Source organism: Bombus bifarius, unplaced genomic scaffold, assembly GCF_011952205.1.
Source record: "Bombus bifarius isolate JDL3187 unplaced genomic scaffold, Bbif_JDL3187 scf7180000008194, whole genome shotgun sequence".
Lineage (NCBI taxonomy): Eukaryota > Metazoa > Arthropoda > Insecta > Hymenoptera > Apidae > Bombus > Bombus bifarius.
Genome location: NW_022884502.1, coordinates 1,802,312 through 1,813,619, shown reverse-complemented (window position 1 = coordinate 1,813,619; position 11,308 = coordinate 1,802,312). Strand labels below are relative to the sequence as shown.

The window sequence follows — 11,308 nt, the reverse complement described above, 5'->3', positions numbered from 1 at the left end:
CATATTTACTTATATTTATATTTCATTCTCAAACAATTACAATTCAATTAACATACTTCAACTTATACGTAATTACGTTGAGATATTTACTTCTCAAAAGACACTAAAATAATAAAACAGCGTCGATTGTCGTCACCAAAGTATTTACCAAATATTCAATATTCAGCACTTTTCCATAGTAAAATGTGCTCATATATTATTTTCACGTTTTGACGACAAGATCGGAAATAAGTGTACTAAGCCAAATAAAAAATAACGATTACCAAATTCGCGGCATACAATGATTTGATCTAAGTATATGTATGTCCTTCCCGTTGACTTAAGCGTTATAGATCGTTCACATTATTGTATCACAGTAACCTAAAAGTAAATAAGTCTAGCGTCTTCTGGATTTTGTTCTACTGGACAATATGGACATTTCAATCTGGAAAATAAAATTCAATTTTTATTTATATTCTATTAATGCCTCTTGCCTTTTATTATGTTTTTCCTAAGTGGTTTCAATTTTTAATTTAACATTCGCCTTATTATTAAAATACATACTTGTTTGCGTTAGTAAGTTTATTTAACGCATCTCTTGAAATAACGTGTCCACAGACTAATTTCATTGGCGGATTATTCTCTGTACTTTGTTGTCTCAGAATTGGACACGCGAAAACAGAATGATAACGACCGTCTTTGCCGAGGTCTATTTCAATCTGCGGAGGAAAGTATCGGTTAAATAATGCAATATTTGTTTTCCATTTATTTATCCAGTTACTTACAGGTAATTCATCTTTTCCATTCCAAACGGTATTTACTTGCCTTTGTTGCATAACTTGCTTAATATTCAAAAGCGTTGGTAACGCAGTACAACCAGCATTAATGCTAGAACATAACGTTGCCAGATTTTCCTATCATTTATGCATTTATCTTTACGCGTTTTACGATATCAGAAACTATGAAGAAACATACCACACAGAAAGAGGACTATCTACGCTTAAACCAAATAATGTGCAAGCCTCTCTCGTGAATACATCGTGAATATCTAGCCATAAAGTAGGATCCAACAAATGACTGTAAGGAGAGGACTGTATTCCATTTGGTAAATACAATAACGTGCCCATTAATGCCTGCACCTCTTTTCCATGTCGACCGACGTATTGCGTAAGATTTTGACGAGCATAATTTATTGCTTCAGTTTGTTTGCTAGGTCCTTGTTGAATCAGTCTTATAAAATGTAACCTATGAAGCTTAAACTCAAGAGACGAATTCTACAAATAATGTTTAATGTCAGATATATTTGCACCAAAATAGTGTTATCTGAGCAGTGGCAATGGATGATGTTGTGCGTACTTGTGCTAGAAGTGCTTCTCTATGTCTTTTAGCCCATTCAAGCGCAGGTTCCAAATTTCTTTGCTTTAAGCAATCCAATATATAATTTAATTCTGTGAATGGCTCCTTTGTACCTTCTTCTGTTTTAATTCCAGCTTCCTGTAACAACAGATCCATTGTGTATATAGTTAAAAATTTATATGGTGTACACATGTGTATATATGATATTTATATAGACTTACCGCTGCTAATTCTGCTGCAATATCCAACATGCCATGACGGTAAAAATGCTGACAAATAACTTGATTTAAAAGATGTGATTTTTCTGGACCTGAGAAAACATCTTCTCTGCTAGTACTTGCAAAGTCTGCAGTGAAATTTCTATCGATTGCTTTTCCTACTTTTGAAACAGAACCATGTAACTCTCTGTGTTCTGTGGTTAAACGATGTACAGTTTCACAAACTTTTTTCATTGCCTCTTTTAATATTTGCACTTGTCCTGGGGTTAATTCATGATTGTCTGGTGCTGGTGAACAAAAAATCCAATCCTTTTAAGTGGGATATCATATACGTTTAATGATAAATACGAGATTAGAGTGCAATACTTCGTAAATTCAAACTATGTAGAAATATTATCCAAAAATGTAAACGAACGAGTGATATCTTGAACAAAGGAAAGTTCTAAATAACCGTTACGATAAAAGAGGTTAGAACTAGATAGAACAATATAAGAGGAAAATGGATAATATAAATATCTTTCAGGTTACATTTTTTGAGATCTACATATTCACATAGGAAAATTAAAATCCTCTTGTCCTATTTTCACTTTCTACTACCACAATTTTTAGAAAATGTTATTTTTTTGTTCATAGATTGTCAACGAACGATGACATTGTAAGTAGCGAGAGAGTTTTCAGTTTACCTTGAGTAAATTCTCTTTTTAAAGATTCGATATGATTTATTAGATCCTGCAGTACTGTCTCTGCATGTTCGTTTACCACTCCAAATTTTAATAAAATCTTGTCAACTTCACGTTCAACGACATTACACGCCTCCATTATTGTTTTTCTTAGTGATATCACGTCACTGCTTGTCACTTTTGCTTTAACACGACTCACATGTATGTAGATGTATATCTCGCTTACACACATACGAGCATATACAAGTAATATAGTTACATACCTTTCGTATTCACAAACGTGACATTGTTACGTGCGCGCGCGCGGTTTTTATCTATAGACACATGCAAATTTATTTTTATGTAGGATATCGATTCTCTTATTTATTAGTACAAAATTTGATGAGACAAGGGTCGTGTTAAAAAAATAAAATGAAACAATCACATATAATGAACAAGTAATATGTAACGAATTTCATTCGAACATGAATTATTTTATTATTGTTGTTGCGCTGTTATTATTATTATTATCTCTGTTACATAATATACATCGTCCTTTTCACAGTATGAGATTATACTAAAACAATGTTTTACACTAAATGAAAATATACAATTGTCATAAAATATATATATATATATATTAATTTAATTTATCAGAATGTTTCCTTTAATACTTGATTTACATTTTTAAAACTTCTGATATACACAAAAGCCTAATTTGTTTCACTTTCATTGTAGTAATTATACAATTCACTAATTATACAAACTTTTAGAAACAGTTTGATATACCCATAATAAATGCATTTTCCTCCTATGATTATTCTACTATTGATTAAATTGGACGTGGCTCTGTAACAAATACATTTGATGCAAGAAAAAATTATGGTTATTAGTCCTGTGTAATTTATAGCAAGTACATGTATAATGATATTATTGTAATAGGAAAACATGTTTACCCATTCTCGTGCCATCATAAGAATCGTATTTTTAGGTAATTTTGGTCCGATTAAAGGATTCATTTGAGCCATATAGCAACATAACCAGCTATAAGAACAAATAATAATTTGCATGGTATTTAATAAAAAAATTCAGTTAAATACTTCATTTGACATTTGTTAACTTACAATAACCAACATGTAAATGCTGTCAACATAAGCATAACCTGAAGGATCCTGCAAGGAAAGAAGACTTAGGTTATTATTAAACAATCTAGTACTTCACTTTTGTTTTTAACAAAAACAATTTTTAAACATCTAGAATTTTTATAATAATACAACATATAATAAAACACGTACCCACGATTAGCACCTCTTGGAACAAAGATTGGTAAGACAATTCCTACTACAGCCCATAATGCCGTAAAAAGTAACAGTGGTATTATTGACGCTCCCATTTTCTTTGTAATAAATAAATTTTCTATGTCTTTTTAAAAATGGGCTGAACCCACCGAGCAACCAATTTACTGATGTAAATGGGAGTCACGTGAATATCTCGATTTGCTTTCAACAAATACACACACTAGTTTCACAAACGAGAATAGCGAGATACGATATATCGCATACACTTATTCGATACGATACACGCAGTTCGCGATTGATTGACAATCGAAAAGTTGATTAATATAATCGAAGTTAAAGTGGAGGGGAGGCTAATTCAAAAACATTCCTTTATTAATGAAAATTTTACAAATCTTAAAATTCATGAAAAAATTGAAATAGAACATAGATATAAGTAAAATCTCTATTCTTTATCTCCCCCCTTTCTCATTCTTTTTTATTTCCTCGCTCTGAAGGTATTGTTGTTGTGTTTAATAGAAACCACTTTAAGGTATTATATTTCAACAGCGAACGTTTATATTTTCTAATCGATGTACTGAAACTCCAAATTCAATGAAGATCAATGTTCTCCTTCACCAACATAAATCATAACGGCAACATTTAATCTCCAAATAGTCGTTCTTGTGTTATTTCTGTACTTTTATTCGGATGTTGAGTATCATCGTAACTTTCCGATATATCCACAATTGATGGCCCGTCGCCTCCGCCGATCGTAGAACATTGATCCATTTTACCAGTTGTAATCTCAGATTGCGTTTCGATGCATTCAACCAACGATTCTGTTAAACGTCTAACAGACTTTTTATCTGATTTTTCAGCGATCGTATCATGTTGCGTTTTTTCTACGTGATGAAATTTCGACGAGGTTGTGCACAGATTTGTACAGGAAAATACAAATCTTTCTAATATACCTGAAAGTTTTATTATGTCAACAATTAGTGGTCAATTAAAATTATAACACGCAATAATTCAAAACTGAAATATTTTTGTGCTCACTAACGTTACCTGTTAGATTCATAGTTTCCTCAGACAAACAGATATCATCATGAAAACTAACACTGTCCCTGCTAAACAGATGCTGTCTGATACTAGTCAAACTACGTGGTTTTAACCTAATGTCGGTCAAGGATTGATCAACAGAGTCATTTTTGCGTGGTGTTTTATACATGACCGAACGTTCGGTGCGCATCTCGCGCCCTTTCTTGATATAAGGAATCAAACATGATAAATTCAATTGTGTTTTAGAAATACTATTCGCAGTTTGTATAGATAAGGGTGTTTTGCAACTGCTCACTAGAAAGATGTACCGAATAAAGAATAACGAAGCATATAGAAGAATTAATGATACACAATATACTATTCTTACCTGTATAAGGAGTTCTTATATAGGCTAAAGGTTTTTGATGATGATGATCATTAGATAATCCATAAATTGTAGATGCCAATTTGTTACTCACGTCTAAGAAAGGAAAGATTCGTATATCGAAATATTATGTGCAATTAATTGGTAATTAAAAATAGAATAACCTACCGTGAATAGTATCGCCTTGCCCCTTACTGCTTTTTCCATAACTTGTATTCATCAATGTTGTATTATTCATAATAGCAACTAAAGCGGGATGTAATCGTTTTACTACGTTTAAAATTAATTCGCATCTTTTTATTACTCGCAATTGCTGTGGTTCCGTAGCGTTATCCACTAACAGACTTTTCGAGGCAGCATCAGCTTCGAATATTGCTTTAAAATAAAAAAAAAAAATCGATTACGGGTTTACATATAACAAAATATAAATTAACGATTTCATAATAAATACTTACCAGCTTTTAATTCTCTAATCATCATTATTGTTTGCCTTTCAATAATGTCGCTTCCAATATCGTTTATGGTGATACTTATTTGGCGGGAGAGCGACAAGGATCGAAGTACAATACTTTGTACTTGCGCTTGAGTAACAGGCTTCCTATTGTCGAGACAATTTGTCATTACGGAAATACGATCCTGAAGATCGTCTAATACTACCTAAAAATAATGATAATGGCGTGGAAATTTTGTATAGATGTATCTTTGATGTGCATAGAATAGACATTGTCATAAAATACCTGACAGTAAGCACCCGAATCTATAATTAGATTAATCGCATCGTGCAACTTATTGACTTCCAATTGCCACTGTCCAGTTAACAGTTTTACATTTTCTCGCATTTCTTTACTCTCTGGATGCAAATAAAAAGTAGTAATGGCAGAAATCAACTCTGTTTCCAAAGATTCGAGACTTGCCAAACAGTTTCGTATTTGATTAATCCCTAGATAATACAGCGTAAAGAATGGTGAATAACTAACAAGACACAGATGCGAATTTTGTATTAATTAATAGAGTTTGACTTACGATTTTTATCTTTGCAAGAGGCAATAGCAAACAATCCAATTTGCATGGATTTGTCTATAATTTGATCGAAATCCTCTATAGCATTGGATAAATCGTTCTTAGATCGTTTTTTAGCGCTTAATGAATTGCCACAGATTGTAACGAGCTTTCTCAGAGCGTGAAAGGGATCACTGAAAACTTCCATAACAAGATTCAATACCGACACATTAATTTTACGTTCTAATCGATAAAGCGCGTCGCTTAAACTGTTCATGAACAAATTATTCAATGCTGTATCAGATGATTCGGACGTTAATTGGAACTTCAAATTTTCATATTCAGATATAATCGACTGACACGTTCCGGTTATCGCTTTAAAATTGCAAGGTTTGCAGACCTGTGCAATTGCCATCGCACACGAGAATACATCTTCTATTCGAAGCCATAAGTCTTTGCATTCCAATATTTGATCTTTTTGTGATTTATTTGGAATCTCTGACAAGATATCCAATACCAAATCCATCCTAAATATAAAATAAATTGATGAAAGAGATATAAAGCGCTGTTTCCTTAAAAACAATTGAAATTATTTAGTTAGATTACCTATAAACAAAATGATTTTTTTGTTCAAATGCTTCATCCTCAGGTAATGAATCTGATGTATCCAATATTTCTATTATCATCTTCAAGCAAAAGCAGAGTCTTTCACAGACATATTTCTTGCAATTCTATGCGAATAAAAGCATAAGTATCCTATTAGAGTAAGCTTGTGTGTGCTTTTAAAATGTAGAGATCATAAAACATTTTATTACATAGATTGGTGCATTTAGCCGGTGTTGTTCTTGTACTAATTGTACTAACAGTTTAAATGCTGCACACAACTGACACAAATATAGTTTGATCTTATCAGCTAACAACTGACACACTAAGCTTTTTTTATATATTTGTAATGGTCCAAGCAATTCCAGAATGGAAGTGCCTAATTCCTGATAATATAATTTAATATAATATAATTAGGATAATTGCAGAAAACAGTACAGAATGTCTTGTGTCCGTATCTTTTATACCTTGATGTTTTGAAAATGTTCAATTTCATTGGCTTGACCCATTTCCTTGATGTAGTCTAGGCATTCTGTCAATCTTTGTTTCAGTGGCAAACATTCTAATTTTTCTAGACCTTCAAGAGTTAATTTAAATTTATCTAACACAGTGGACAAAATTTGAACTGCCATTTCTTTGTCTATGTTTTCAATCTAAAAGGAATTCTTTTATAATGGTTGACAATAAACTAACATGTATAATGTTCTTTGACATACAGACTCATCCATATATTTTAGCGAACAAAATTCTTCTACAATACTAATAATCTTTGATTCCATTTCTTCATAATCACTAATTTCTCCTTTTACCAAGGTATCAAATTTTTCTCCCAAACATTCCAAGTGTTCGAAGAGAGACGAGCTTTCTGATATAGAACCATTTGGAGTAACAGGGTTGGCATTTATTAGTTCTTTCAATTTATTTACCTAAGATATGGAACACATTAAAACTTTGTTACTCTTTACAAAATTGAATAATATAGGAATGTTAGAAAACTGCTATATTTTTCTTACTTGTTCCTCCATGGGTATTAATATCCCTTTTATTTGCTTTGTCTTTATAGGCATTTTTAAACTTTTTATTTTTTAAACTATCAACGATGATCGGCCTAATCTCGTAACTCTTGGTTGTTTGTAAACAACATGAAAATAGTAATTAATTGATTTTTAATTTACCAGCACAACAAAACAAAAACATAATCCGTTGATGTTTTGAATTGTTACGGTCTTACCACATTTCATACTGAAAAATGGTATATAACCAATCGCTTAACATTTTCTTTGAAATTTTTTTACGTACAATGAGTGTTTAAATGGAATAATTTATCTTTAAATACGTGTGTTTTCATAGAAATTCCAGTGGACCAAGTTTTCTGGAATTAAACAAACAGTTTATCTTTGTTCGTTTGTCTATTTTAAGTTGTCCATACTGACTCCTGGTGTATATGCAAGCATGCATTTGCACGTGTGTGAATTTGAACAAACATGTTGGAACACGGTAAGGCACAGTTCAATAATATCGACGGCGGAACAAGTCGTTTACCAGTTACTGAGTTACTCAGTATGACACAACGTTTAACTGACAATTGGATATGAAAAAAGTGTAATTTATTAACAAAATAACTATGTAAGTAACATAAATATGTTATGAATTTTGCGTTAGCTTAGACTTTACCAATATAGTCTTCGAGAAAAAAGCGCTGTACGTTCACAACAAATCAAGTTTCAAATCAAAATATTCTTTCGGAGTGGATTAATTTTTCTGGTATAGGCACTCTTGTAATTCTTTAGACAAATTTTAATTATCGTGCATATTTGTAATTTCGTGATATTTTGGAATTATTACAAATGTCAATAAATCCAAGTGATAATTTAATAATTTTATTTAGTAAGCTTTCAAATATCAGAAAGGGTTATGTAATTTCATTCTCGCTCGATCGGATAATTAATGAAAGTTAATTCGTTTTCGTGTTAAGTTGATAAAATTATATTAATGCATGTGTATAAAAGATTTATCTTCTTTTGTTTTTAAATACTTTTACAAATTTTATGCTCTTCATATGTAATATAGTATATACAACACATGCATGTGTCCTTAATAATGGCTTAATACTATTGCGTAAACCTCGAATTTCTTATTCATCTACAAGAAATATTATTTCTATTACTGTGATATTATATTTTTTTCGCGTTATGTTAATGTTGTGATATTAATTTGTGGAACTACAAAAGTTTATTTCTAAACAAATTGATTTTTTGTATACTTTTGTATACTTCTTTTCTCCTCTTTGAAAGAGAGAGAATTCCCTATATACATATATGCTTTCATATGTGTATTCATATATGTATTCATTTGGTTCAGTTTCGGATTAAAAGAAACAAGTTAAAATTAAGAATTGTTGACATATGAATAAGTTTGCAATTTGCAATGAAATTGTTTGAATGTTGTAATTCTGTTTAGACAGTACAAATTATACTGGTCAACAAAATGAAGTATTATGAAAGTAATACAATTTTCCAATTTAATTGGGATCAAGTAGCACGTGGATTTTGGCAAAGATATCCAAATCCTAATAGGTAGGTATCAAACTCCAAATGCATTTGTGAAATACGTAAAACTATATTATTATTTACTGATAAATATTTAGAAGAAATAGTACAATTCAAATTATTTTTTCAGCGCCCATGTACTTACAGAAGATACTGTATCAAGGAAGGTTGAAGATGGCATATTACATACCAGACGACTTCTGACAAAAACTAACAGAGTACCAAAATGGGGAGAGAGATTTATTAGTAAAAATGTTGTAAAAATTGTCGAAGAGGTCACAGTGGACCCCAAAACGAAAACTTTAACAACATATACAAGAAATTTAGGTTACACTAAAGTCATGGTAATTTGGTATAGCAAGTTTGTGGGAGCTGTTGTATTGCGATTACTTGGAAATTAACTTTTATTACGCTTTTCTTGTTTCACAGGTTGTTGTGGAGAAAGTTGTTTATAAGGTGTGCGAAGAAAATCCTAATTGGACAGTTGCAAAAAGATCAGCTTGGATCGACAGCCAAGTATTTGGATTTGGTAGAGCTATTCAAGCATTTGGATTGGATAGATTTAAAAAGAATTGTACTCTGATGTATAACGGGTTTAATTATGTCCTAGCACATATGTTTCCACAAACAGCACAGTATATGAATCCGACACTTTCCCAAATGGGTTTTGCTCATCTAGTAAGAACAACGTACATAATCCAAGCTTCGAAAGGAAAAAATTTATATTTACGTGTTTCTTTCTTTTTATTTCAGGTCGATGAAGGAGCTGGGGCAAGGACTAGTCTCGCGGAAGATTTTCAACATTCGTTACAGGGTAGAGCGGAAAAAGTAAAGGACGCTGCTAAAAAGGCAAAAGATTTGGCAAAGAAAAAAGCTGGAACGATTTATGCTGCGTACCAATCTGAACAGTCGTAAATAAAGCGATATTATTGATGTGAACAACGATTTAAAGTATTTGGGGAACAGAAACAGTGAAAATTAAAACAGTTTCGAAATGGAACCGAAATATAATTCTTGCAAATCGACCGAGCGAATAGTATGAAATTGTTGGTAATTGTTTAGCATTGTCAATATTCATGTTTATAGTTGATTAAATAGGATTCGTCCGTCGATGAAGCAAGGGAGGTGAAAAGAAGTTTTCGTTTGAACCACTCTACTGCAGTGGCTCTGTATAATATTTCCACGTTGTCATTCCTATTAACTGCCAACACATATTTAATTTTTAAGATTCATTTAAAATATTTTTGTGATAGACGGAACAACATTTTTAAAGATCGCAATTACTGACGATGCTAAATTGCGCGAACGTGGCAATATCGCTATGCGTGTATATTTCCGAAAAAATTTCTAAATTTGTTATTCCTTCAAATACACATGCTTTACTTTGATAACGTGTAAACATTATTAAACACGATAACAAGAGAAAAATGTGGGAGGAAAAGTGTAGATTGTTTTGTAAAATATTAAAATAGTATAAAGAAAATTAGAGAAAAGAAAATCTCTTTAAACGAGATGGATGGTTTCTAAAGAAACCATGAGTAATAGCGAGTGCATATTGATTCTAAGTATTAAGCATTTTTTACCGGTACGATCCAAACTTCGTCGGTATCTATATAATATTTTATATCGGTGTTGATGGTTTTCGTACGTAATTGTAAAATTGCAATTGCACTTAGAACGTATTTGTGGCAATTCTGTATTCTATGCACGCTTTTGCGTACACACCGTAAAATTAAGATATCCGGATGTATACATATTATATAAATATATAATAGAAGAATTTGTATAAATTTTAGTTAGAGATTATATTATGTTTACGCTGAAAGAAATCCTAATCTGATATTTAGACGTCATTGTAACTTATGCAAATATCATGTAAACAGATAAATTGTATATTGTTAAAATGTGTGAATAAATTATCTTATTGAAAACTAAGAAACACAATTTTATACCTTCTTATTTTTGTAATTAATGATTATTAAACGTGATTCGAGATTTTGTCTCGATTTAATTGATTCATACCGAAAGAGTATCTTTAATACGAAATACTCGTCACTAGCCTTGAATAAATCTCACGGAAAGTGAGATTTCCAAACTAGGCAATTCATTATGTATTTATAATGTGTAACATGTATAATATATACGAAACACGTAACGAAGACGTATTATTTCTGCAATATCTTTGTTCTGCATAATAAGATAACAAAGAAGGGGATAAGAGAGAAGCATAAATTAGCAATTCTAG

General features: G+C 31.4%; 4 protein-coding genes across 6 annotated transcripts; 1 reads left to right on the top strand and 3 right to left on the bottom strand.

Annotated features, from left to right (window-relative positions):
• Positions 1 to 283: 283 nt before the first annotated feature.
• On the bottom strand, positions 284 to 2,429 carry LOC117209826 (E3 ubiquitin-protein ligase RMND5A). Its single transcript, XM_033452244.1, has 7 exons — positions 2,237 to 2,429; positions 1,557 to 1,840; positions 1,336 to 1,473; positions 955 to 1,253; positions 765 to 867; positions 544 to 698; positions 284 to 424 (listed from the first exon to the last, which is right to left on the bottom strand). The coding sequence occupies exons 1-7, from the start codon at positions 2,370 to 2,372 to the stop codon at positions 361 to 363; spliced, it is 1,179 nt and encodes a 392-aa protein (XP_033308135.1). The 5' UTR covers positions 2,373 to 2,429; the 3' UTR covers positions 284 to 360.
• A 405-nt stretch (positions 2,430 to 2,834) lies between these two features.
• Positions 2,835 to 3,774, bottom strand: LOC117209834 (V-type proton ATPase subunit e-like). The gene is made up of 4 exons (XM_033452256.1): positions 3,508 to 3,774; positions 3,337 to 3,384; positions 3,169 to 3,256; positions 2,835 to 3,061 (listed from the first exon to the last, which is right to left on the bottom strand). Exons 1-4 carry the CDS (start codon positions 3,603 to 3,605, stop codon positions 3,038 to 3,040), a joined length of 258 nt encoding a protein of 85 aa, XP_033308147.1. The 5' UTR covers positions 3,606 to 3,774; the 3' UTR covers positions 2,835 to 3,037.
• Positions 3,775 to 3,861: 87 nt separating this feature from the next.
• On the bottom strand, positions 3,862 to 7,965 carry LOC117209817. The gene is made up of 12 exons (XM_033452223.1): positions 7,528 to 7,965; positions 7,231 to 7,440; positions 6,982 to 7,167; positions 6,727 to 6,900; positions 6,518 to 6,642; positions 5,936 to 6,438; positions 5,650 to 5,852; positions 5,368 to 5,569; positions 5,081 to 5,287; positions 4,916 to 5,008; positions 4,555 to 4,842; positions 3,862 to 4,460 (listed from the first exon to the last, which is right to left on the bottom strand). Exons 1-12 carry the CDS (start codon positions 7,579 to 7,581, stop codon positions 4,150 to 4,152), a joined length of 2,556 nt encoding a protein of 851 aa, XP_033308114.1. The 5' UTR covers positions 7,582 to 7,965; the 3' UTR covers positions 3,862 to 4,149.
• Positions 7,966 to 8,052: 87 nt separating this feature from the next.
• Positions 8,053 to 10,710, top strand: LOC117209827 (PRELI domain-containing protein 1, mitochondrial). Of its 3 annotated transcripts, XM_033452246.1 has the most exons (5): positions 8,053 to 8,140; positions 8,975 to 9,090; positions 9,194 to 9,407; positions 9,493 to 9,741; positions 9,817 to 10,032. In XM_033452246.1, the coding sequence occupies exons 2-5, from the start codon at positions 9,002 to 9,004 to the stop codon at positions 9,976 to 9,978; spliced, it is 714 nt and encodes a 237-aa protein (XP_033308137.1). In that variant the 5' UTR covers positions 8,053 to 8,140; positions 8,975 to 9,001; the 3' UTR covers positions 9,979 to 10,032. The 3 variants fall into 3 exon arrangements, with proteins under 3 accessions (XP_033308137.1, XP_033308136.1, XP_033308138.1); XM_033452245.1 differs by having other exon boundaries at positions 9,493 to 10,710; XM_033452247.1 differs by lacking the exon at positions 8,053 to 8,140 and adding an exon at positions 8,191 to 8,278 and having other exon boundaries at positions 9,493 to 10,710.
• Positions 10,711 to 11,308: the final 598 nt, after the last annotated feature.